At 37.8% G+C, this 27,987-nt stretch overlaps 1 protein-coding gene across 6 annotated transcripts in view; it reads left to right on the top strand.

The window, feature by feature from the left end:
• Positions 1 to 478: 478 nt before the first annotated feature.
• The window catches only part of Creb1 (cAMP responsive element binding protein 1), a 61,658-nt gene continuing 34,149 nt past the window's right edge, over positions 479 to 27,987 (top strand). For 3 of the 6 annotated variants that reach the window (XR_011371138.1, XR_011371139.1, XM_070018464.1), the window contains exons 1-4: positions 479 to 671; positions 20,769 to 20,890; positions 26,329 to 26,475; positions 27,170 to 27,211. Coding sequence is in view for 4 of the 6 variants with exons in the window: in XM_070018464.1 (XP_069874565.1) it covers positions 20,777 to 20,890; positions 26,329 to 26,475; positions 27,170 to 27,211 (303 nt within the window). In the remaining 2 variants the exon portion in view is untranslated. The remainder of the gene's footprint in view (positions 672 to 20,768; positions 20,891 to 26,328; positions 26,476 to 27,169; positions 27,212 to 27,987) is intronic. The other 3 variants (XM_070018490.1, XM_070018480.1, XM_070018500.1) reach the window with 3 other exon arrangements.

Here is a 27,987-nt window from a genome sequence, read left to right as displayed (position 1 = left end):
TCCCAGCCCGCGAGGCGCGGCTCCCGCGTCCCCACCGCGTTCGAAAGTTCCCGGGCGCGCGGCGGCGGCCCCGGGGCCCGAGGCCGCCGCCCTAGCGCCCGCCGCCTTCCGCCGCTTTCCCCCCCGCGGGGCCCGCCTCGCGCGGGAAACAGGAGTTTCCACGATAGCCCTCGACACCCGGGGAGTCCCGACCTGGCCACACGCAAACCCCGCGGCCTCCACACTTCCGCCGCCCGGTTTGAAAGCGTCCGAAACCCCTCGGCGAAGTCCGGCTCGTTTTCTCCCGGAACCCGTCCCCAACCTCCCCGGCTGGCCCGCCTCACCGCGATTCCCCCTTCCGCCGCGTCCGGAGAAGGCCGAAGGCCTTCGGCCCCTTCCGCCGGCGGCGCGGGGCGGGGCGGCGCGGGCCGCTCCGGGCCGGGCTCGGCTGTTTCCGTGCGCGGCCGCTGCGCACTCGGCGCTGGGCGGCGCTGGCTGGCTCCCTGGCTGCGGCTCCTCAGTCGGCGGCGGCGGCTGCTGCCTGTGGCCCGGGCGGCTGGGAGAAGCGGAGTGTTGGTGAGTGACGCGGCGGAGGTGTAGTTTGACGCGGTGTGTTACGTGGGGGAGAGAATAAAACTCCAGCGAGATCCGGGCCGCGAACGAAAGCAGTGACGGAGGAGCTTGTACCACCGGTAAGAGGAGCAGGAGGAGGAGGCAGGAGCCGGAGAGAGCCGGGGGGACGGAGGGGGGCCGGGGAGGCGCCGGACACCCGCGCCCGGGGCCTTCCCCTCGCAGGAGGGGCCGCGGTAAAGATGGAGCCTCCGCCCGAGCCCCACAACCTCGCCGCCGCTCGCCGCGAACAAAGGATAATGGCGGCGGACTGGAGCCAGCGGCGGCCGGGCGGCAGCGACTCTGCCTGCAGCCAGCGGCGGCGCTCATGGCGGGGGGCGGCGGGCGGCGGGCTCGGGTGGGAGACGGCGACCGGGGGTGTGTGTGTGCGGGCGGGCGGGCGGGCGGGCGGGAGGCCGGCCTCGGCGAGCTGGCGCCCGCGTTCCCGTCGCCGCCGCCGCCGCCGCCGCCGGCCGGGCCAGGTCGGGCCGGGCCGGGCGCGGAGCCGGAGCCAGAGCCCGAGCCGCCCCGGGGGAGGCCGCCCTCCCGCCCGCTCGCCCGCCCGCGTCCCCCGCTCGCCGCCGACCCCGCTGTCCGCTCCGCTCGGCCCTGCCTGGCCGGGCCCGGCTGTGCGCCCGGGCTGCCGCCGCCCGGGTGCCCGTGGGGGGGTGGGGGTGGAGGAAGAAGGCGACAGTTGAGGGCAGAGGAGGTGAAGGTGCCGGCTGCCATCCCGGGCGCCGCCGGGCTCGCGGTGCCGGCGGGGCGAGGGGACGGGCGGCGAGGGTCCGACCCCCCCCCCCGCGTTCTCTTTGTGTAATAAAGTTCGAAACTCAAGGTTTGCTCTCGTGCTGTATTTTATTCTCGCCCCTTTCCCCCCGCTCTCACCACCTTTGGCCGAGGATGCTGGTGGCTGCCCTGTGCTGCTGATTTTCGTGCTTTACAAGGGAGTTTTGGATTCCCCCTTCCTTCCTCCCATCCCGTTTTTTTTTTTAAAGTGAGTAGTCATGGAAGTGTGATGTTTTGTTTTTGGTTTTTTTTTTTTTTTGCAAGGAAAGGAATACTAAGAAAAACATTTTGCAATAACTTTGAAAAGAGACCGTGGGGATCTGGTGGCGGGGAAGCTGGTGTTTGCACACAGTTTCGGTTTTAACCTTTCAGCAAGGTTAGTAATCGCATCGCAGGCCATCCTTTTGAACCCCCCCCGCAGAAATGGTTAGTCGAAAATGCTTGGCTTTTTGCATCCGTTTTTCTTTTTTGTTTTTATCTTTTTTGGGGGGGGGCAGAGGCGTTTGAGTCATCTGCACCCCCCATTCCCCCCCAAACACACACAGACACACACAACCCTACTTACTCCCCCCAACACTTTCCACGTACTTTTGTCTGAACTTTAATGAAGGATTGATTTAATTCTAATTCTTAAAATAGGCATTAAAAGTACCCATTGTTTGTCTCGAGTGCAGTAGCTAATCTCAGTCTGAGATTGATGACAATTTAAGCCGCAAGACTTTTTTCTTTGCCTATTGGGGGGAGGCGGGAGAGGTGGCCAAAAAAATTCCTTGACACATGGCTTTAAAAGACATGTTTAAAGGACCTGCAGTATGACCTATTTAAATTTGTCAAACTCTCGCAAGACGTTAACCTTTCCTTCTGGCCTGTTTGCTTTAGATCTGTCTTCTTGAGCATAAGGTACTTTTGGTTGCCATCTATTAAAATCTTGTACGTGTAACTGCTCATTTCCTAATGTAAAGCACCAAATGAATATTTGAAAGAAAAAGTTACTGCAGTTGATGCATGGAAGGCTTCTAGGTAGGAATAAATATTGACTTAATAGAAACAGTGTCTTCTGATTTCTGTATCCACGTCGCTTTTCCAAAACCTCCTTTGCTGCATTGCTAGTTTTTTAAGGACAGCATTAGAATTTGTCATTGCCAAGAAAATTCAGACAAATACAAGGAGTTTTTCCACAAAGAATGATTTTATTTACAAATACAAAAGAAGTTATAGGATTGATGGTGGTAAAACTACTGCTTTTCCTATAAAAACAATTTTCTGTAAACAAAAAAAGTACACTTTTTTTTAACCTTGGTCTACAAGAATGATTCTGTGAGTTTTAAAAATATTTTCTGATGTGTTATTCAGCCCCGGCCAAAGATCTTTTCAGGTTTATTTTACTTGCAGATTTGTAATTTGTGGTTCTATGCAATTTTAGATGAAACTTTGCAAACTTTTTTATTCATATTTTTTATTAGGTCTGAATAGTTAATAAGTTTTTGTTCTTACAGAAATAGCTTTACTTTTTATCTCTTGTTTTAAGATACTTGGTTTTGTTTAAGTACAGTATAGTTAGAGAAAACCAAGTATGCATTTTCCACTTCATCTTATTTTAAAACGTCTTTAAGAGACAATCATTTATTTAAAAAATGCTTACAATGTATGAATGAAATTTCTCTACTTCTAACTATCTTAGAAAACTAGAAGCTTGGCTGTAGTCAGACTATGATAGTCTTGAGAGACATCTTTTTTGATGTATAACTTCTGGTGGTATCTTTACTTTGAATGGTTAAAGCTCATTCAAGAATGTAGCAGGTGTCAGAGGATGGTAAAATGCAGAATATTTTTTTCTTACCCATTCTGAACTCATCTCTGCTGCAGGATCACTTGAGACAAGTTTAAGTGCTACTAAGGAATTTTTTGACCGAAGGGAAATTTCTTAATCTCAGACTCAGTTTCCTTATCTGTAATATTAAATAACAGCGTTTAAGTTGTGAGGTAAAGTACTATCCTTAAGCTAGGTCTTTAATTATAGCTGTCATAGCTTCATTTTAACTTCCTACTTGTGGAAACTGATGCAAGTTTATTAACTTCTCCATACTATCTTTAATACTTACTGTATTTAATACACTGGGCCAGAAGATGCCAAAAATCCAAAATTGAGCATCACCATCTTCACTTTAAAGAAACTTGGGAAATCGGTGATTAAATAAGGCAAAAGACATAAACCTTGAAATAAAAGAGTATATATGTTTTGCATCTTCAGTTTTATTCTTTGGAAAAGACAATTCAGATAGTCTATAATTTTAAATAAATATATGATATAAAATGCTGTGAATTTTCTCTATCCGTTACCCAAATGTTGCCCAATTACTATTTGCCATTTCATATGCAAACGTGTATATGCATTGCCTCTAAAGAGGCAATTTACAAATTGTAGCATGTTGTACCTGCAATCCTAAATCTTGTTCCTTCCCCAACTGCTATCTCCTTCTGCACCCACATCCCAACCATTTACTATGGACACATAAACCTCTGTACATATATTACTTGTATGAATTAACCATTTAGTGAGCTAATTTTACTTTTACATCAAATATGACCTTTTAAACTTTGTCATGCCTTTAAACAAAAGAGATTTCATTTGAATGTAAAATACCGTTTGTGACAGGAAGTTGGTATTTGAACTGCCTTATTTCCTTTTTAGCTCCGGTTTAAAAGATTGAGTAAAATGATCAAGATGAGGGAAACTTAAGATTTAACTCACAAAGTGGATTTAGTCTGTTTAACTTTTGGAGATTCTTACAGTCACTGAACATTCTGCTTCCTTCAAATATTTTGGCCAAAAAGCTTCTGAAGTTTGAGCTCTTAATGGAAAAGGGCATTTAATTTAGTCCTGTTTTTGTTTTATAAGCAGACAACTGAGCTGTTTGTAACTTAGTAGTAGAGTACCTGGCTAGCAAAGTGTAAGGTTTGATTACGCAGCACTGCAAAAGAATATATATAATATATGTGCATGCACACGCACATTTCAACTCAAGCACAAAACTAATTGCAGTATTGTTTCCTTTGGGGCTGTTAAAAAATAGCAATGAGCCCTAGTACATTTTTAATTGCTGTGTTTATCTTTAAAATACAGTTGCTATGGGTTGTCTAAGCGAAACTAAGAAAGTAACAAATACACATACCATACATCTTTCAAAAATGATTAAAGCTGTTATGATATACTTTGGTTTTCTTTTAAATTGAGAAGTTAATGTTGTGACTATATGCTTGTTTTCATGTGTATTTACTATTTAATACTTACTATTTTAATGCAGTTTTTCTATTAAAATTTTGAAGTTTTAGTGTAAATGACATAAAACATTAATATAAGCTGCTTTTATCTGTTAAATAATAAAGATGTGCACAAGTATGCATCTTTACTAATTACAGAAGCAGGAATGGGGTAGATACTTGAAACCTGTAAAGGCAGGGGCTTGGAATGTGGCTGAGTGGTAGAGTGCTTGCCTCGCATGCATGAGGCCCAGGGTTCAATTCTTTGGTACCAGATAAACAAAAAATAAAATGATTCAAAAGAAATAAGCCTCTAAAGGCAGGCTACCAGAAAGTTGATTGGTTCATAAATCACCTCTGTGGATTTAAAAATCATTGAACTAAAGAAACAAACATAATATGAAAATGGCTGTTTATTAATGTATTCTAGGCCAATTTGATAATGAATTAATAAAATTATATGTGCTAACTTGATCATTCTATAAACCAACCCTAGTCAGCTTCCTGAAATTGAAATATAATTGAAGTTAGGCACCACTTTTATGCCTTTAAATTTAGGTTTGGGGCTAAAACTCATAAAACTAGCCAATTAGTTTTTCTTCTCATCCAGAACATAATAATGCTTCTTAAGATGTGCGCACTTGTCTCTAGTTTTTTGTTTGTTAATTTTGCATCCTTAGTTTGACCCAAAAAGTCCATGTAAGGATAGATTTTATTCTATTTTTGGCCAGTCTTGCTAGGTTATCTATAAGAAATCGTCTTTCCATATTACAGAGTTTATCCCAACAGAAAAATAACCTATAATTTTATACATACCCAGAGGTGAAAGATTCCTAAAAGTAAGTACTTAATCAGTTCTTACTGCTAGTTTCACAAATCTGAATTTTCAACCACACAAACCAAAAGAAAAAGCAATAGTTGAGTTGATGGTGCAGCTTAGTGGTAGAGTATTTGTCTATCTTGCACAGGCTTTGGGTTAGATCCCTAGCACTTCAAAAAGCAAAAACATTAGCAATCCTTGATAAACTTTTAGATGCCAATGTTGCTTTTTCTCAGAACTGAAGTAAGATAATTAAGGGCTTACCATAAAATGACACTGGCTGTGTGATCAGAGCTGGGAAAACACTTAGGTTCTTCACCCCTCCGACTGTAAGATTAATCTAGGATTTCTAATTAACCTTAAAAGGAGGTTTGGAAAGGAGGAAGTTTCTCCTTTTCTGAAAGGAGAAAATAATGGCTTTGGGTTGAAGAGTTAATTTTTTTTTTAACTTCAGTTGAGATAAAATAGCTCAGTGATGACCTTGGTGTAGGAGTAGAGGATGGGTTTGAAAGTTAACATCAGAAGTAATTAAAAGTGTCTTTTCCAAGCCAGGTTGCTTGGCTCACATCTTTAATTGTAGCTGCTCAGAAGGCTGAGATCAGAAGGATCAAGGCCATTCCAGGCAAAAAGCATGTGTGGCCACCCTCAACTTACCCAGTTGCTGGCTGGATTCAGTGGAATGCACTTTTCACCTCAGCTAGGCAGGAAGCTGAGATTTGGAGGATTGAGGGTTGAGGCCAGCCATGAAGGCGCAAAAAATTGGTGAGATTCTTATCTCTACATAAAATTGGTGTGACTATCTCTACATAAGAAGCTGGACATGATGTATACCTTTAATCCCAGCTCTGTAGGAAGTTATGTATTGCAGTCCAGGTACATGCAGAAAGAGACCTTATCTCAAAATAATGAGTACAGAGAAGGGCATGGCTAAGTGCTCTAGAGCCACCTGCCTACCAGGCATGAGACCCTAAGTTCAGACCCAAGTATGCCCATAAAGCAGAAAAGTATTTTTTCCAAAGATGAATAGATCTTTGAAACTAAGAAATCTTTAACTCCATTCCTAATGAGCTGGTTATCTACATTTGAATATTTGCTTGCAATTATATAACAATATAGGTGTAACTAAAAATGCTTTTTTAAAAAAAAACTGCAACCTATGTTCAATAAAAACATAGCTAAATTTTTTAGAGTGTTATCCCTACATAGTTGGCAGAGGCTCACAAGTATCTTTTTGTCATCACTGAAGTGAAAACTACTGATTATTCTGAAGTACCCTTAAAGGGGAATCACTTTCTTGTATCAGTATAAACGTATTAATCATAGCTATGATTAGTAATGCTATTAACAATGTTTTTATATATCACTCATTGAATGCTTTTTAAAAAAATTATTTTTGGCCACCCATCAGCAACTTGCAGTTGGTGGAATAATCACAAGAAAATGAGAATAATACCTAAATATAGGTGAAGATTGTTTTAGTTGCTATAAAAAATTAGCCTGAGTATATGACTTCTATCATCAAATAATCTATGCATATTGATAATAAAAATGACACAAGTGGAGAATATCAATTCTTATTGCTGCCTTGAAGAGTTTTTGAGTTTAAAAGAGAAGGGGGCTTAGGGAAGGAAAGTTGTGGGAAAGCAAAATAGAATAAGTAGCAGTAAAGTATATTCTAGGCAGTGAAATGATACAGGAATTAACAAACATACCTGTTAGATTAACTACAGATCCACATTATAAGGAACCTGTGAAGCGGGAAGTTTTAACTTTAATATATTGGCCTAACACTAATATTTCCTGAAGTCTAGTACATTGCTATTTTTTTAAATGGGCATTCATAGATTTTTGTCATCACTTTACTAAAATATAACTCACATCATACAATCTGCCAATTTGGTGTTTATAGTTAAGTGAATTTTAGTGTGTCCACAAACTAGGACATTTTCATCATCTCCCCCAAAACCCACATCTCTTACATATATATATATATATATATATATATATATATATATGTATCTTCTCATCTCCTACTTTTTTGCTTCTGTAGATTTATGGACATTGCATATAAATTGCTCAGTGTGGTAAGCTTCTTAGCATAATGCATTCAAGATTAACCCATACTGTAGTGTGTATTAGTATTTATTTTGTTTTTGCCAAATAATAGTTTTCATATAAGTCCAACATTTTATTTATTAGTTCGTGGATATTTGGGCTTTGTGAGTATTTAATGACACTTATGGGCACATATTTTCATTTCTCCTGGGTATGTTTCTAGAAGTGATGTATGCAGGTTATATGTTGTTTTAACCATTTGAGGAAGTTTTCCAAAACTGCTGCATCGTCTTACATTCATACCAGCAGTGCATGAAGATTCTAATTTCTTCACATTCTGACTAGCACTTAATATTATCTTACGTTTTTCATTGTATCCGTCCTAATGGATATAAAGAGATATCTTGGGGGCTGGGAAGGTAGCCCAGCGGTAGAGTGCATGCCTTGCAAGCATGAGGCCTTGGGTTCGATTCCTCAGTACCACATAAACAGAAAAAGCCGGAAGTGGCGCTGTGGCTCCAGTGGTAGAGCACTAGCCTTGAGCTGAATAGCTGAGGGACAGCGCCCAGGCCTAGAGTTCAGGCCCCATGACCGGCAAAAAAAAAAAAAAAAAAAAAAGATATCTTGCTGTGGTTCTGATTTTCATTTTCCCAATAATATCAAGCATGTTTTCATGTGCTAATTGTCTCTGTCATCTTTGAGAGGTATTTGTTCAAATTCTTTGCCTGTTTTTCTTTTGAGTTCTCTGTTGTTTAATTGCAATGATTCTTAATTCTGGATACAAGTCCCTTATAAGCTATGACTTCAAAAAAATTTTTCCCAATCTACAGATTATCATTTCACTTTCTTGCTCGTATCCTTGAGGTACACACATTTTTAATTTTTATGATTTCTGGTTCACCCGTTGTGTCTCTTGTTGCCTGTGTCTTTGGTGTCACATTGTATACATCATAAATTCTTATTTAATTATTAAAAACATTTATAAGTATTTCTTCAAAAGCCCAATCAACAATACCATTATTTAATGCAAAATAACTGGAGCAACCAATGTATATTTGGAATTATACTCCACTTCCATATTCCTTGTGTTTTGGAGTGACTGGTGAAAAGAAGCAAACACACATTTTTTTTAATGGCAGTATTTTTAATTGGCTATACCTACATTTCAAAGTATTATGAGAGAACTTATGATGTAAGTGTGGTATAGTATATTACTCATAAACTACTGTGTTTGGGAAATTTCACATTTGTAAACCGATTCCTGATGGGACTAGCAACTCCTTCATTTTTTACAAATGACTAAACTTGGCTCTGAAGAATTAAAATGGTGTACTTGCTATTTAGAGCCCTTATAGTAAGGCTTTATTCTTATATAATATTCTTTAAGAACTTTCTCACTTCTTCCTCTCCCCACCCTCACCCCCCATCCTAAGGCTGGAACTCAGCCTGAGTACTGTCCATGAGCTTCTTTTGTTCAAGGCTAGTACTCTACTACTTGAGCCATAGCCCAGCCTCACTTTTTTGGAAGTTTTTTAGAGGTAAGAGTCTCATGGACTTTAGCCCAGCCTAGCCTGGCTTTGAACCTTGATCCTTAGATCTCAGCCTCCTTAGAAGCTAGAATTACAGCAATAAGCACCAGCACCTGGCTTAAAATCCCTGTTTTATTAATGGCTACCAAACTTTTTATTCTTAAGCAATAGTAGTTTTGATTTATAAGTAGCTCACTTGGAGAAAATATTCTAAGGACATGGAAAAGTATATTGATTCCATTAGGCTATTAATCAGATCTGTATCAGAAAGATTTCCATAAGTGACCAACTTGCTGCATTGTTTCCATAATTCATAGTATTTCTATCATGTCGTTTCAATTTGTTAGTATTAAATAGTGTTTGTTTGGCCGGTCACCAGTGGCTTGTGCCTGTAATCCTCTCTTTAGGAAGCTGTGACCTGAAAATCTCAGTTTGAAGTCAGCATGGACAGAAAAGTCTATGAGAATCTTATAGTCAGTTAACTACCCCCTCCCCCCCCCAAAAAAAAAGCTGAATTGAGCTATGCCTTAAGTGGTAGAGTGGTAGCCTTGAGCAAAAAAGCCCAGGGTCAGTGCCCTGGCCTTGAGTCCAAGCCCCCACAACCAGACAACCAGCACCCCCCCCCCAAAAAAAAAGCTTGTTTGGATGGAATTTTTGGTACATTGTACATAAGGAATACTTTGCACTTGTTAAGCTCTTTCATGTTTAATATGTATTTCATCTTACTAGATTCTAAGCTGTCTGAGAGAAAGATTCTTGTTTGCTTTACAAACAGTACTGTCCTCATAGTTTTCAGCAGCTCTAAGAGGCACAGAACATTTCTTTAAGGAAATGAGTGATTTGCTATTAGAAAGTCAAATTTGAAAGCTTTACAAGTAATCTTCCTTTAGAAGCTTGCAGATTAAATGGAACAGATGTAATATATTTGAGTCAGTTAAAAGTTACTACTGTAATTTTTTGTTTCTTTATGTAGAAACAAAGTTTTGGGTTTTCACTGTAGTCGTGCTTTACCATTAGGGCTATGTCTCCAGCCTTTTTTTGTTGTTGTTGTCGGTTGTGGCGTTTGAACTCTGGGCCTGGGCACTGTCCCTCAGCTCTTCAGCTCAAGGCTAGCACTCTGCCACTTGAGCTACAGCCCCACTTCCGGGTTTCTGGTGGTTTATTGGAGATGAGTCTCACAGACTTTCCTGCCCGGACTGGCTTTGAACTGTGATCCTCAGATATCAGCCTCCTGATATCCTGAGTAGCTAGGATTACAGGCATGAGCCACCAGTGCCCAGCTATTCCATTTTGTTTTTGTTTTTGAGATTCCTTTTCCATAGTTTAAAAATATTTTGTACTGGGCTGGGAAGGTGGCTCAGTGGTAGAGCGCTTGCCTTGCATGCATGAGGCCCTGGGTTCGATTCCTCAGCACCACATAAGCAAAAAAGAAAAAAAGCCAGAAGTGGCGCTGTGGCTCAAGTGGTAGAGCGCTAGCCTTGAGCTGAAGAGCTGAGGGATAGGGCCCAGGCCCAGAGTTCAGGCCCCACAACCAGACCCCCCCAAAAAATATATTTTGTACTGCCAAGCACCAATGGCTCAGGCCTGTAATCCTAGTTACTAAGGAGGCTGAGATCTGAGGATTGCAGTTTAAAGCCAGCCCTGGCAGGAAAGTTGGTCACACTCTTATTTCCAATTAATCTCCCCAAGTAGTAGAGGGCTAACCGTGAGCAAAAAAATTAAAAATCTCAGGGACAGCACCCAAGCTCTGCATTCAAGCCTCAGGACTGGCACACACACGTGCACAAACACAAAATTGTTCCTTGAGTTTCATTAATTTTTGATGTTTTACTAATATAGTACTTCCCTCCTCTGAGACATAAGAATAGAATGAAATTATGTTAGTCAAAATGACCTTTCCAGAAATCAATAACACAGTGATAAATAAACATCTGCCTGAAAGGCTAGACTTAATACTAATTCTTTCAAGATTAAAAATACCTAAACTTGAAGTGAGTCTATTTATGAAAACTGCATAATTGTATGTATGATACCACAATAGTGAATTCATGCTATTATGTTTGCCCCAACCAAATATACAGTCTTAATAGGGAACTCTAATACAAAACAAAACAAGCTGCATAAAATCTAAGCTATTGTCTGAATATCATTTATCAGTTTCAGTAAATAAACCATGCCAATTTTAAAATATAGCCTGATATATCTTTGTTACTTTTAAGTTCTTGTGCTTTTGCCTTTGTTGCTTGACTACTAAGCACCATAATAAAAACAAGTTTGTGCCGGGCGCCGGTGGCTCATGCCTGTAATCCTAGCTATACTCAGGAGGCTGTGATCTGAGGATCACAGTTCAAACCAGCCGGAGCAGGAAAGTCCGTGAGACTCCTATCTCCAATAAACCACTAGAAACCTGGAAGTGGGGCTGTGGCTCAGGCGGTAGAGCACTTGCCTTGAGCTGAAGAGTTGAGGGACAGCGCTCAAGCCCAGAGTTGAAGCCCTACAACCTACCAAAAACAAAAAGTTTGCATATTTTCTTAGTCTATAGGTTTCAAGTACCCAAAGAATTCTTCACTTTTTTTTTTTGGTTGGGCATGGGGCCTGAACTCTGGGCCTAGGCACCTTCCGAACTCAGCTCTTCAGCTCAAGGCAAGCGCCTACCACTTGAGACACAGCACCATTTCCAGCTTTTTCTGCTTATATGGTGCTAAGGAATGCATGTAAGGCAAGCACTCTACCACTGAGCTATCTTCCCAGCCCAGAATTCTTCAGTTTTTGCAGTATTGAAGATTATGTGGTATAGCCTGAAATCTTGCAAATTCCTTACAAATCTCTTAATGTCTCTCTCATTCTCTGTGAAGTCAGAAAAGTAAAATCATAATTCCTGACTGACTTTTACATGTGCTGCCTCACTTCAGGAAAACCGGATTTACACCAATTTGTAAAAATTCAAAAATGCATTTTAAAATTGAGCCCAAAACAACTATTAGAGTGGCTAATTTTAGTTCATAAACTTCACAAAAAAATAACCTTATACGTTCTTTTCCCATAACCACTAAGGTTTTAAGTAAGTGGAATTAGAAGCTTATGAATTTTTTAGCTCTGAGACTAACTTTTTGGGAGTCCTTAGAATTTCAGCATTGAGGTAGTTTATGAAGCAGTACTTAAGTTTGAAGGCAGTTTCACTCTCTAGTAAGATAAATATTGCTTTTATAGAGGTATGTAAGAGACATATAATCCTACTTATCTTTGGAAATTGGCTTTAAAATCAATGTACAGCCGGGTGCTGGTGTCTTATGCCTGTAATCCTAGCTGCTGAGGAGGCTGAGGTAAGAGGATCAGGTTCACAGCCATCTGGGGCTGGAAAGTCCATGAGACTCTTACTTTATTAACCACCAGAAAGCTTCAAGTAGTTGTGGCTCAAGTGGTTGAACACTAGCCTTGAGCAAAAAAGCTGAAGGATAGAGCCCAGGTTCAAACCCCAGGACTGGCACCAAAACATAAAACAAAAAATCCATTGTAGTAGAACATATAGACATTTTTTTAATTGAGTCATTTATTTGAAAGGTTCAACGTCTTAAAAAGCTGGGAACAAGCCGGGCGCTGGTGGCTCACGCCTGTAATCCTAGCTACTCAGGAGGCTGAGATCTGAGGATTGCGGTTCAAAGCCAGCCCGGGCAGGAGAGACCATGAGACTCCTATCTCGAATAAACCACCAGAAAACCGGAAGTGGCGCTGTAGCTCAAGTGGTAGAGCGCACGCCTTGAGCTGAAGAGCTGAGGGACAGCCCCCAGGCCCAGAGTTCAAGCCCCACGACCGACAAAAAAAAAAAAAAAGCTGTGAACATAGCATTAGGTGGGTGTTGGAAAGAGGAATAGGAAGAGATGGGATAAAAATGTTACCACATAAGATACTTGCATAGTCATGGTTGCTGTTTTGCTATGCAACACTGTCTCTTGAGCCCAGACACATGAAAGCCTGTTTCACAGCTATTAGTACTCTTACCTGAAAGGAAACAAGGCAAGTAAATTTTGCCATTCCTTTTAGAAACAGGGAACAAATGCCTTGATTTGAGAATGTTCAAAGCCTTTCTTGTTGAAATTTCATGCGGTGTTTACATCAGTCATATAACATTTTTCTCTGTTAAGTACTTTTTTTGGGGGGGAGGGGTGCTGGGCACCGTGAGCCCTTCAGCTCAAGGCTAGCGCTCTACCACTTGAGCCATAGCGCCACTTCTAGGTACTGAGGAATCGAACCCAGGTCCTCAGGCATGCAAGACAAGCACTCTACCACTGAGACACCTTCCCAGCCCCTGTTAAGTACTTCTTTTAAGAACTTTAATAAAATGTGCTTCTTTTTAAAGACAAACTTTTAAAAGATGACATTGAGCCTGGCGCTGGTGGCTCACACCTGTAATCCTCGCTACTCAGGAGGCTGAGATCTGAGGATCGCGGTTCAAAGCCAGCCCGGGCAGGAAAGACTCCTATCTCCAATAAACCACCAGAAAACCGGAAGTGGCGCTGTAGCCCAAGTGGTAGAGCACTCGCCTTGAGCTGAAGAGCTGAAGGACAGCGCCCAGGCCCAGAGTTCAAGCCCCACGACCGACAAAAAAAAAAAAAAAAGATGACATTGATTTCTCTGAGTTAAATCCAGCAAACTAGTGGTTTATTAAATAACTGAAAACTTAATTTCACTATATGCTGTTCTCTTTTAGTTGTGCTGGTGGTACAATTATACTGATACTTAATATCACTGCTAATAGAATTTATGAAAATACATAAATAAGTTTTTTGTCATTAAATATTTGCCATCAAATTCAAATTAACTTCATATTTATTGTAACTTGTTTTGCCTTCTAATATCTAAACTAGAAGCTGACATACTGAATTGTTCTATTTAATGATGAAAGACCTGAGTAGGAACATCAAGAAAACTTTCCAAAAACTCAGAAGTTACTTAGCTTGGTAGTTTATTTTAGTTGACCATATTGACTGCTCTGTCTCACTCATAATTAAACTTATTTTGTTAAAATAAAATCAGTATAATCTAAAGTTTATAGGTTGACAGTCAATAGTTTTGATTTCGTGCGCGTGTGCGCACGTGTGTGTGTGCGCACGTGTGTGTGTGTGTGTGTGTGTGTGTGTGTGTGTGTGTGTGTGTGTGTGTGTGTGTCAATATACAGCGTTTGAATGTTACTTTTTCCCAACTGTATTAAACATCCTTAGACCATTATTGACATCAGGAACTTGGAGCACTGCTAATTTTCAGTATTAATTACATCTCTTGAGTTTTGCTAGATTGGACACACAAAAAAGATGAATGCCAAATCTCAGGGTTAACAGAAAGAATTGTAAGGGGTGGGATAGGGGGTGGGGTAAAAGGAGAATTAGGCAATACAACATGGTTATTGATTTTTAGAAAACTAAAGTCTTTTGTATAGCAGCTGGTTATATTTTTTTGGTTGGTCATGGGGCTTCAACTCAGGGCTGGGCACTGTCCCTGAACTCTTTCCCTCAAGACTAGCACTGTACCACTTAGAGCCACTTCAGGTTTTCTGGTGGTTGATTGGAGACATGGTACTTATGGATTTCGTGCCTGGGCCGGCCATGATCCTCAGATCCCGGCCTCCTAAGTAGCTAGGATTATAGGCATGAGGCACCAGCACCAGGCCTGAAATTTTTCTGATTAGTTGATAACAATTTAGAAAATCAAAAGGTTGAAAGTATAAAAGATAAAAGGATATATTAACACTGCTTTTAAGTATTTGGCCTGGAAACTAAAAACAGGTACAAATTAACTATAGTGATTATTAATGAATTGCATGGTAGTGTCTGTGGGTATACTTCCGCAGAATATTTTTAGTTAATATGTATGTAGCAACAAAATAGTCACTGAGTTTTTGAATGATGTACCCAAGTATGCCTTTTGCTACAGTTACCTTGGTAACTAGACTTCTGCTTTCCTTACATTTCCTTAAATGTGATTTCCTTAAATTCCTGGAATTTTGTATTGGTGAGGATTCAGGAGGACTAATATCCTGTCATGTAAGGAAAGAATTTTTTTTTTCAATTTCTAATTGAGGTTATTCCCATTTTTAAAAGCCTGGAATACATTTCATTAAGTAAGTATGATGTATTCTTCAGTTAAAATTCAGTTATTTCTTTGCATATTTACCTTTCATCCTAAACAGAATTTTGTCAGAGATTTAGCAGACTAAAAATGTTAATTAGGTTGTATAGAAGATAAATTTTTCATAAACGTAACAACTAGACTGTTGATGGGGGTACATCAAAGTCAGAGTATTTTAGGGTATAGAACAAATGAAGATATGCAATCTTTTGCATAGTGATAGTTAGCAAAAGTGCTATCTGGGCTTTCTTTGGGCTTTAGTTTGTACTTTGATCAAAGATTGTGTTAAACATAGGGATAATGGCACTAGAATTTGCCCTGATTCAGTTCCTTTATAGATGTTTGGTAGATTTTTACTACTATTTACTACTAAATTAGAAAAATAAAAAGCCACCAACATCTTCCTGAGCTTTTTTCTACACACTTCTCACCATCCCATTTGTTAATACTTGTTTACTCTCTACACTGCAATGTATGTATGTTCTATAAAGACTATTTCCAGTAGCTTAAACAATGCTGATCTACACTAACTATTCAGTATTTACATTAAAGTTGTGTTAAAGCACTTTAATCATATATTGTTGTTGATAAAATTGATAAAATTTAAGACTTTACTGTTGGTAAGATGGGTTAATAAAATGGATTATTTAGTTGTGGTTAAATATCCCTTGATTTATTTCTATATAAAATAAAAGCAAAGAACATTTCATTTTAAAAAAAACAATAATTTACATTAAGCAATATCTTTTTCTTTGTTCCTGGGCTTGAATTCCACGCTTAAACTCGCTCAACTTGCTTGCTTACTCACAGCTGGCATTTTATGTTACTTAAGCCAAGCCTATAGCCCAGTGTTTTTGCTATTGGATTTGAGATGAAGTCTCTCAGACTTTTATGTTCAGACTAGCTTTGAATTACTATCCTTTGGATCTCCTGAGTAGCTACAGTAACAGATATTAGCCACCAGCACCCAGCTAATACCATTCTATGGTGCCTTTTGCTTTACAGTAATCCTTTTATGTGTTACTGGCTTCTTTTCCTTCATTTCTGTACAAAGTTAGATACCAGGTACTGACTTTGTACATTTCTCTAAAGGCCTATATAGCTCAAGCCTTTGCTTATAGACTTTTTCTTACCAGAAAAAGTACTCTTCTGCAAAGTTATTAATACTGTATTCATTTCTTATGCCTCTTTGAATTCTCCTAATCTCCTGACTTATGAGAGCACTCATTTGACACTTTATTGTTTACCTAAAGTAAATCTTCAGCTTTTTAGTATTTGCCATTATCTTTACTAGGGATAGGGCACAAAAGAGATACACCCTTTACTTTTGGGAAACATCATTAGATGAAAGGGAAAAACTGCCTTATTCTCTGAAGATTTAGAAACTACATAGTAACTATCACTAGAACAATATAAGTAAGAAATGACAATTACCATGTGCAATGGAGTCTTGCCAGACGCTGGTGGCTCACACCTGTAATCCTAGCTCCTTAGGAGGCTGAGAGGTGAGGATCATGGTTCAAAGCCAGCCCAAAAGCCAGCCCAGGCAGAAAAGTATGTGGAACTTTTGTTTCCAATTAACCATCAAAAAAACAGAAGTAATGCTGTGGTTCAAAGTGGTAGAGTGCTAGCCCTGAGCAAAAAGAGCTCAGGGACAACTCCTAGGCCCTAAGTTCAATCTCCACTATTGGGGGGCAGGGAGAGGGGAGGAGGAGAAGACTTTTCATTAAAAATAATGTTTAAAGTTCTCTCAAATTGTATTTTCATGATTATGTATACATGTAGTGTGTGTATGGTAAGGAATTTATATCCTTTATTATGAAATACTTTCTTTACCATATTTTTATTATGTGGCCTTTGTAATCATGTATTTTCATAACATCTTTTGTGGTCTGAGTTCCTAGAATCAGAGGATTTAAAATTGGAAGAGACCTTTTAAGCCATCCCTATTGTTTTTCAGAAGAGAAAATTGAAAAACAAAATGTCCAATAACCACTTGGTGATGTCATTTGGTGACAAATCCAGCTTTCCACAAAGTATTAGGCCCTTTCCCCCAACTACCTACACAGATTAGTTGTTTAATACTACTGAATCACTTTCACTTTTTTAAAAAACATTTTCCATATTATGAAGTAGAATTGGGGCTGGGAAGGTGGCTCAGTGGCAGAGCACTTGCCTTGTATGCCTGAGGCCCTGGGTTCGATTCCTCAGCACCACAAAAGAAAAAAGAAAAAAGCGGGAAGTGGCGCTGTGACTCAAGTGGTAGAATGCTAGCCTTGAGCTGAAGAGCTGAGGGACAGTGCCTAAGCCCAGAGTTCAGGCCCCACGACCAGACCCAAAAAAAAAAAAAAAAAGAAGTAGAATTTTGAAAGCCAGTATAGCAGAATGATATGTTTTTTAATTGATTTTTATTGTTTTTCTTGAGCATGCTATTATTTGAAATTAGTTGTAAAATCACAGTATTCAAATACTAATCTTACTTTAATATTTAGAGGTAAGTGCCCAAATCTTAAATATCCCAAAAGAATTCTGAATTCTGAAAAAACAAAATTTCAAAGCATTAAAGTGATTTCCTACATGCTTGGGGTTTTTTTTTTGTTTTTTGTTTTTGTTTTTTGGTCGGGTGTGGGCTTGAACTCTGGGCCTGGGCGCTGTCTCTCAGCTCTTCAGCTCAAGGTTAGTGCTCTACCACTTGAGCCACAGCGCCACTTCCAGTTTTCTGAGTGGTTTATTGAGATAAGAGTCTCACAGACTTTCCTACCGGGGTTGGCTTTGAACTATGATCCTCAGATCTCAGCCTCCTGAGTAGATAGGATTACAGGCGTGAGCTACCAGCTCCTGGCTAGATGCATTTTTTCCTAACATTTTAGACTTCGTATTTTTACAACATTCAGAGTTTATATGTATATATATATATATATATATATATATATATATATATATATGATTTTTAAAATTTATTCCTTTTTTTTAACATTCCCTTAAAAGCCTGCATTATTTAGTGAACAGCAAAATCTTGAGAGAATTTCAGGAAATATAAGTATTGGCTCTAATAATTAAATCTGTGACTGGATATGACCCTGCTATCTAGATTTTAAGTAGGGCTGGAATGTGGCTTAGTGGTAGAGTGCTAGCCTTGAACAAAAGAAGCTCAGGGACAGTGCCCAGACCCTGAGTTCAAGCCTCAGGATTGGCATACACACACAAAAAAGATAGAAACTGTTTTGTTGTTTTCTGCTACATTTGATATTCTTAAATTTGTTAGTTTAAAAGGGCAACAGTAAATTATCTCAAGTGATAATAACCAAAGTTAATAAGACAAATTTTCTAAAGCGAATTTTTTTTAATTTGGAAATATAAACAGTTTAGACAAAACTTAAGCAAAATGTTAACTTCATTTAAAAAAATTTGTCAGTGGGTATGTTAAAATCACTATTGAAGTATAGTATTAGTCCATATTTTTAAATGTTAGGTATGACTTCTAGTATTGTAATTTCTTTTAAATTAAACAAGTAATCATTTTTATAATATATATTTTTATTGTAAAGATACTGTACAGAGGGGTTACAGTTACATGTGTAAGGTAATGAGTCCGTTTCCTATTGAGCATTGTTGCCCCCTCCTTTGTTTTTCCCCTACTGTCCCTTCTCTCCCTACCTCCCCAACCCCTCCCCCCCCCAGTCGTTAAGTTCATTTTCAACATAGCATCTTGTTACAATGGGTCAATCTGTATCCTTATTTCAGCATTTTATTTCCCTTCCCCCTTCCCAAATTAGAAAAATGTATATACAAGATGCAGGCCACTGGAATCAAATACAGTGAAAACGGGTTATACCATGGGGGAAGAACATACAAAAGAAAATATCACATAGTACATTATAAGTACACTTAAAAAAATAGCAAAAAAGATAAAACCTTGTGTCCCTATCTTGGGGTTCACTTCGCTTAGCATCATCTTGTATGGTCATATGTACATAGTTTTGACCTTCTCTGCTTGTCCTAGACATATACTAGTTATTGCAAATAAGGGAAACCATTTTAAATCCATTTGCAGAGGAAATAAAACATCAATCAGTACTAAAGTATGTAGAGTTACATGGGTGAAAGTCATCATCCTTTGACATGTCCAAATCCTGTTCCTCTTTAGAGTTATCATCTAAGTATAATGTCTAATTCCCAAACCTTTTCCATTCATACCTTTACAGCCATGTATTTTACTTTAAATAAAAAGCATGAGATTGTTTTATTTTAAACATTCTTTTTTACTGATGTTATTTCTTGGATAGTCCTCCTAATGTTCTTTATTGTACTAGATTTTTGTAAACTAGTCAGTAATAAAAGTTTCTTAGTATTAGTTGTTTTGTATTTAGAGTGTTTCAGTATTGTGACAGTTATTTTTCCCAGAATCTTGGGACTTTATGAATAAGCTAAATAATGATGTTAAGTATGTTCACCATTTACTTTGTTTATGATTCTGGTATTTATTTCTGAAGTATTCATTTCCTCAGATATTTTCACTTCTGTTTTTAACTGTTGTAAAATTTTTGTGAAAGTAAGATGTATATAATATATTATGTTGTATGTAATGACCCCCATAAGGATCAGTGTCAATATTGATGAGCAATTTCAGAGTTTTAAAATAAATACCATATATTCTGGAAAAACAATTGAATTTTTGTGTTTTTCATGTAATAACTATAGATATTCCTTCATAATAAATTCAGTTTTTCCTGGTAATATGTTGGGCCCTGAATAATAAGAATAGTACACTATAAGTTCCCTTTTAAAAAATCTTTTAGGCAAGATTACTTCCCTAGAAAATCTTATAACCTCCACATAACTGTTGCTGTTAGGGACTGCTCACCACTTCCTTTTGCTGCCATGCAGTACCAGGTCACCCAACATATAATACTAAGCTCTTAGCAAAACAGAGTTCAAAAAGTAACAAAGATTGTTCTAACTCATCCAGAATATTACAATTAAATATTTTGAAAAGTATTGTATTTCCCTTGATGATGTGTAGTGTGTTACTATATACTGTACAGACTGAGATGTCCAAATGCCACAACTTTTTTCATTATTTGGGGCCCCTAATTTGGCTCTGTGGTCATTTAGTCCACCTTTCTATCTTAATATCTCACAAATTGGACTCTTGAAACTTGGGCTTATTTTGTCCTACTTCCAATAATCAGTAACTTATAATTTCTTTGTTTCAAAATATCTTAGTGGGGAATATGAAACCAATATTTCACCTATATGAAACCATATTGGCACATTCTATACTTGGTTGATAAAGTTTAGAAAAATCACAATTTTTGCTGCCACTGCTCCTCACTTGTTAGTACTGGGAATTAGTGGGAAAGAAGAATCCCTTTTGTTTCCAGATGTAATAATAACCCATTTGGAAATTTTAGCCAAAGGGAAAGAGGTTTTGTTTTGTTTTAGTAAGTTTGGTAATAAGTCAACAACATTGTATTTAACTAGATACCTAAGTGCATATCCTACCTAACCACAACATAAACCTATATATAACTTGAAATTTGCCTTTCAAGTCAGAAAAATACAAAGCACTGTAGTGCTTGTAACACTCTTCCATATGATTATAGGTAACTAAATGACCATGGAATCTGGAGCAGAGAACCAGCAGAGTGGAGATGCAGCTGTAACAGAAGCTGAAAACCAACAAATGACAGTTCAAGCCCAGCCACAGATTGCCACATTAGCCCAGGTATAAACATATGAAGAGATCCCAAGCTGTGTCTCTTCCAAGAGGAATATGTTTCCAAGAAAAATTAGGATTACAGAGGGATACAGAATGAGTGGAAATATTCCTAGGTTATCAAACTCTTTTAGTCTGTGTTTAGAAATAGTAGTATTTAGTAACATAGTGAATATCATTAAATACTAATATAGTACTTGTAGTTACATGATCCAGAAATAATTACACTTTTACCTGTTAAATTGGTTCTCAAGCAAGGGGATAGAACTTTGACTATACTTTGTTCATATAGATTAGTTTTGGGACACATAATTTAAAGTGCTAAATTTACAGTTTACACTAAAAAATAAGTATTTGCATTTAAATGCAAGAATAAGTTTTGCTTGTATATGCTAAATGTAGTTTTGATTTATTATTTTAAACATCCTATTTTTTAAGAATATATGTTCTGAATCTTCTTGTTCTCACATATTTTTCTCTTATTAAGAACTTTATCTGAATATAAATGAAAAGATGGTTAATATAAAAACAAATAGGAAATATAAAACTACTTGGTAAAATGTAATATTTCCTCTTTAAGATGAATACCCCAAAGATTATTTAATCCTAGAAGAATCTGTGTTATATCTAGCTACAGTTTCTCCAAGAGGTTAAGAGTTTCTGGGGAAATCACTGAGCAAGAACGAGTTGGGGAATAGTCAGGGTAGAAGTCTAGCTGAGGAAGTGGTGCTGTGGCTCAAGCGGTAGAGCGCTCGCCTTGAGCTGAAGAGCACAGGGACAGTGCCCAGGCCCAGAGTTCAAGCCCCACGACCGACCAAAAAAAAGTCTAGCTGAGCTCAAATATGGACCAGATACTGATATCCCAGCCAGAATATAGTCAGAAGGAGTGGATTGCTCTGTTTTCTCCCATTAACACTTCTGTTACCAGTCCTCTTATAAAAGAAAGCTAAATACATTTAGAGATAAGTGAATATACACCGTTATGTCAGGAGTTAGGAGTTACTCATATGGGTTCAAGACAACAAATAAGAATCTGAATTCACCCTTGGATAAAAAGATAACAGTGGTAATAGGCAGCTAGGTGATAACAATACTCAAGACATACCTCTGTTTGATCACAATATTATGTCACAGTATGCTATATAGCCATCCTGGAAATTCCTTTTACCTAATGATATTTTCTTGTTGACTTTGTATTCTTGATGCAGAAAAGCGTATAGATGGAATAGTTTTTTTGTTTGTTTGTTTAAGAATGTTTAACTAGGGTAAAGAATTCTTGGTAAAGGATTTTTTGTCATAAATTTTGAAAGCGTTGTTCCACAACCAATTTTTAAAGTTCAAATTCCTTATTTTGTATCTGTGGTGTCTTATAAAAATCTTTCATCACAGTACTTCAAAACTTTGATACTATGGGCATGGCAAATTGGATTGGTTTTCTGTGTTTATTCAAAAGTCTTTTTATAGTGGAAACATATCTTCAGTTCTGGAAAACACTTTCCTTTCCTTTCATTTCTCTGTAGGAACCTTGTAATCCAAATGTTATTTATATCTGTAGATCTGTTTTTCTCATTTCCTCATCTATTCTTTCCTGCTTTTCATTTTTTGCTCTCACTTTCTACAAGTTATCCTTGACATATTCTAGTCCATTTTTTGAATTTTTTATTTCTGCTATCATGTTTTTAAGAGTTCCACTTATTTTCTGAATAGTCCCTTTAGGTTTTAATAATATCCTGTGTTTCACAAAGAAATGCTTGTATTTTGTGTCTGAGAATATTAGACTATTTCAACTTTCTTCTCATGTAGATTTTTTTCATGTCTCCCTGACCCATTTTCATTTGATTGTCATCTTTCATGTTAGAGACTTTTCTCAAATATTTGGTGATTTGTGATTGTCTCTATAGGGTTAAAATGGGGAGAGAGTGTAACTCAGTAATAGTATCCTCACTCCTCAGCAATCAATCAATGTAAGGGACTAAGAAGATACATTTGGAAGCTGTAAGTATGTTTGGTTATGAACCCTGAGCATCACTGTAGGGTGATTGTGGTGGTGCTACTGTCACTATCTCTTAGATCTTGCAATTGATATGGTAGCCCATAACTTTCACTAAAGCCCTGCTTACAAGGATAAAGCCTCGGAGCCAAATGAAAGAAGAGGGCTAGAGCCACCTGTAGTATTTTCTGATATGAGGCAGTTAAGAAACCCTTGCTCCAAAGTAAATTTCTGTTTTTCTGTGAGTGAGGTGGACTGTTCTATAGGGAATGGAGAAAGGATTCAGATGCTTTTTAAAGAGCTTTCAACCACCCTCTCTTTTCACTCTGCCTCCTAGAGGTGGTATAAATCCTGGGCCTCTTGATTTTAATGGTTCAAATCAGTCTTTTCCTGCCTGAAGCTCATGAGTTGGCCTTCTGAATTCTTTCCAGTTCATTACCATTCATTCATCTGCTTTCCAGCCTCCAAAATTCTATTTTTATCACTTTTCCATTCTCCTGTATTTGTGTAATTATGCCTATAAAAATGAAATTGATTTTGTGAGGTTTAATTGAGGATTAAATTAGGAACAAAATTGATATGCACATGCTCACCTTACTTTATCAGACAGCATACTAGTATTGAAACCTTAACAGTGGCATGCAATAATTAAATGTGAATTTTTAGGAAAGCCAGTAGGTACCTCATTCATAAATTTTCAATTCCTTTTATTCTCTAGTAAAGTGTTTTGTTTTTCTTTACTTACTCATCAGAGTCCCTTAAATATATCAGACGTTTTTGGCTTAATTGCCTATCATTCTGATTTTGATTACTTCTTAATGTCCATAGCTAAAGACTAGGAAAATACAATAAAATTTCCAGACAAACTCAAGATGGTGGTAATTTGGTCAATGAGTAGGGAAAAAGAAACCTTTAGTCTTTAGAGTTAAAGAAAATGTCAGTATAAGTATGATGCTTTACTTTTACAGTTTGAAGAAGACTATGAGCATATAAAGTTTATTACAGTTGTCATGCAAATTTGAACACCTAGGTATCTAATAATAGGGGAATTATTAAATTATGTACTTTTATAGCCATTATACAGCCATTAAAACCATGAAATAATACTATTAATAGTATGGAAACTATAATAAAGTTAAAGATAAAATGGCCATGGTAATGTATTGTAAAAAATTGTGTGTCCCTTTGTGGTTTGAAAAACAACTAGATGGGCTGATGGTATGGTTCAATTGATAGAGTTCTTTTCTAGCAAGTACATGACCCTGAGTTCAAACCTTAGTATGGTCCCAAACAAAACAACAAAACCTAGATAAGCTACAACAAAAATGTAATAAGGACTCGTGATTGTGGTAGATCTACAAAGAATTTTTAAAAATTATTTTCTACTTGTGTTATCTCTACTTTATAAACTTTAAGGGGAAGTATCCTCTGTTCCTCTTAGATTCTGAATTTGCACACAGGTACCCTCTGGCTCCATTGCAGGTAGTTTTGAGAACTAGTTAAAACTAAATAAGACTTAAAGAAGCCAGACAGTATGTGATTAATAAGGGAGGGTTTGGAAGGCTTTCTAACTATCCAGAGATAGAAACTCCTGGTTTTAATCTGTGTGCAAAAGACTACACTCAGTAAGATCTTTGCCTCAGATTCCAGAGTAAAATGTTTAAGTGCATGCTTGAATATATCTGTAAATTCAAGTCATCCACTATAACTCCAACCACTCAAAACGTTATCCTTAACATTTTCTATTTCAGTTAATCAAGTAATTTATCCATTTTTTCTCATTTTGATTCCTCTCTTCCCTTCTTCAGCTAATCATTCATAAAATTTGTTCTGCCTTCACATTTTCATAAAGTCACTTTTGTAATCCCCATACCTACACACTACTAGTCCATTTATGGCTATCATCATCTTACCATAACTGTTGCATAGGGGTTTTTCATGCTATCTCCACCTCCAGTTTTTCTCCCCACATTATATATGTCTATCATGTTACCACTAAAGTGGTCTACCTGAAATGCAAACTCAACAAGAAATTCAGGAGTTTAAAGTCCTTAATGGTTTCCTCAGTACTCTCAAGGTAAAAGTTCTTGAATGTGATATACTCACGTGTTTTTATGGTGAGTTTATTTGATCCCTTCCCACTTCTGTTTCTGTGTCTTTCTTACTTTCCAATCATACAGTAACAAACTTACGTGTTCTAGTACTACTGAACTACTTCTGAATAGTACTGAACTATTTCTCTATACTATGTATAATCTATACTATTTCTCTTTGCCATTGTCAGTATTATCATCTCTGCCTCAAGTTTTTTGCCTCTCCTTTTCCCAAGTCATAAGAAGAAGAAACCTAACATATTCTTCAAATGTATATTCTTGTAGCCTCTTCTGTGCTTGGGTTGAGTTGGGTAGTTGTCTGCAGTATGTCCTCTTTATACAACTACTAATAAGATTTTTTAAATCACTAAAATAATGTCCATTTTCCTACTAGCAAACCTCATCAATACATTTGAATTACATTTACTCATTTTCCCATTTCTTCATGCATGCATGCAAATAATTTATGATTAGGGGTCCATATTTTTCTTATTTTGGTGGGGTTTGTTCAAACATTGTTCCTGGCAAAAAGGTCTTGATAACTGTTTACCAAATGAGCAAATAGAATGCTTACCTGAATGTAATGGAGTATAGGAAAAATAATTGCCACCTCATTAACATGTATGACATAAGAGCCCTTAAAATTTGGATAGTAACTCATTAAAGTTGCCTTCTTTCTGCTTCAGGAAACAGTGGGTTTCTCTTATTCTTTCAGCTCTGCCCCTTTGAACATTCAAAATGAAAAGATCTTAAAACCCAGCTGTTACCAGTTTTACAATTTTTGAGGATGGGAGGAATTGAATTTTTTTCACTTTAATTTATATTAATACTTAATAATTAATGAGGAAGAATACTTGTAATTAAGATAGAGGAAATGAAGCTGGAAACTGTAAGATGTAACTTAGTAACTAATTATTCCCTAAGTTTAAGAGCAATCAAGATTTTAGAACATGGCTTATTTGGACACATATTCTTAACACTTTTATGTTTCTTCAAGGCCAGCATATCTGTTGACCTTACATAAATTACTCTTTGAACAGTTATTTTTTACTTTAAAGTGAAGCTAGTCCTTATTACTCAATCTTTAATTTCTTTAAAGAACAAAATAAGAAATCAAATATAAAAATAGGAAAATGTAAAGCATCATTCTATATTTTCAATACAATAATAAAACATATTTGGGATTTGTTAGGGAGGGGAGGCAGTTATATCAAGAATATTAAATATAATCATTTTTTTGAATTAATGAAAAGCTTACCTAGCAGAAAATTCACCAATTTGCTTTTACAAAGTTACTTCATATTGAACCTGAGTAGTCAAGGTATCTGTGATGGTAATTTTTTTTTCCATGTTCAACACCATAGGTATCAATGCCAGCAGCTCATGCAACATCATCTGCTCCCACTGTAACTTTAGTACAGCTGCCCAATGGGCAGACAGTTCAAGTCCATGGAGTTATTCAGGCGGCCCAGCCATCAGTTATTCAGTCTCCACAAGTCCAGACAGTTCAGGTATGTGTGAAAAATTATGCATATACATTTGTAATTTATGTATAGTTACTTATTTTCGTTAGTTGTTATTAAAATATTTACTTCAGAGAATTTTACTTCATAGAAAAGGAATATGTTTCATCTGTATTATGATCGTATATATAGGGGTATACACATCCAACAACACACATAAAGATAATGACTTTTCCTAAGCTACAGAAGATGGAATTCATTTGAAGAGTTAAGTAAATGAAAGTGGAAATGTTTGGGAGAGACTAAAAGGCACCAATGTACTTCAGCTAAGGAAAATTCAGATACAAAAATAGAATTTTTATAATTCTTTTCTAAACCTGCTTTTGACTGGAAAACACTTGATAAGCAATGAATTAACTTTACCTGAACGTATTTGATATTGACTTGTAGGGCTTTCCAGTATATAGTTTTTATAGTATATAGTTTTGAAATAATAATATATTCAGAAGGTACATCTTAGGTCATTGACTATACTATATGTGTTATTCTTTGGAAAGTTTGTTCCTTTCATTTGGATCCAAAAGGCATAAAGGTACACTAAACCTCTGAAGGCAACTACACAACTGAAGGGAACCAAGAACATACAGATCTTTGCAACTGAGCTTATTGAGAGAGGGATGAGGGAAAGAGAGAGAGTAGGCCATAACCTCAGCTATTCTATTTCATATTTTTTGCTTCACAGTCTTCCAATAAGGACTTAAAAAGGCTTTTCTCTGGAACTCAGGTGAGTCTTAGGTCCTAGATTTGAAGAGAACCTTTAGTAGAAAGGAAGGTGAGAAATTATTCTTTGTCTTTGCCCTACTCTATCAACATGAAATTTCAAGATCTGAATAAAAGCCTTAGAGGTCTTTTAGGTCTAGGCCGAACTTGTTACCACCCAGCCCTTGATATATTGCTTAATTCCCCATTATAACATTTTATCTCCAAATGATAGTCCAATGTTTACTTGATCAGTTTCAGAGAAAGTGACTGCCTCGCTCTAGAAGTGTTCTGTTTAGAATAAAGGATGACTGCTAAAATATTGTTTCCAGAGCTAGAATATATCATTCTAACTTTTTGTTTTGTTTTGTTTTGTCGGTCATGGGGCTTGAACTCTGGGCTTGAGCGCTGTGTCTGTGCTCTTCAGCTCAAGGTGAGCACTCTATCACTTGAGCCACGCTCAAGGCACTCAAGGCGAGCACTCTATCACTTGAGCCACAGTGCCACTTCAGGGTTTCTAGTGGTTTAGGAGATAAGTCTCACGGCCTTTCCTGCCCGGGCTGGCTTTGAACTGTGATCCTCAGATCTCAGCCTCCCGAGTAGCTAGGATTACAGGCGTGAGCCACCGGCGCCTGGCTCATTCTAACTTTTTTTTACTTGGCAGTTGCACTTTTGCCTCAGAAACTAGAAAGTCTTATTCCTTTTCTGTCAAATTGCTTCCTCTTCCTCATACTCTGTTTAAGAAAATCTGCAGACTCAACAAAGTCCTAGTTTTCTTCAGTCTTTTATAATAGGTTATAC

This window comes from Dipodomys merriami, unplaced genomic scaffold (genome assembly GCF_024711535.1).
Source record: "Dipodomys merriami isolate MVZ:Mamm:240054 unplaced genomic scaffold, mDipMer1.0.p SCAF_1, whole genome shotgun sequence".
NCBI classification, from domain to species: domain Eukaryota; kingdom Metazoa; phylum Chordata; class Mammalia; order Rodentia; family Heteromyidae; genus Dipodomys; species Dipodomys merriami.
This window is presented reverse-complemented; position numbering and strand designations above follow the sequence as displayed.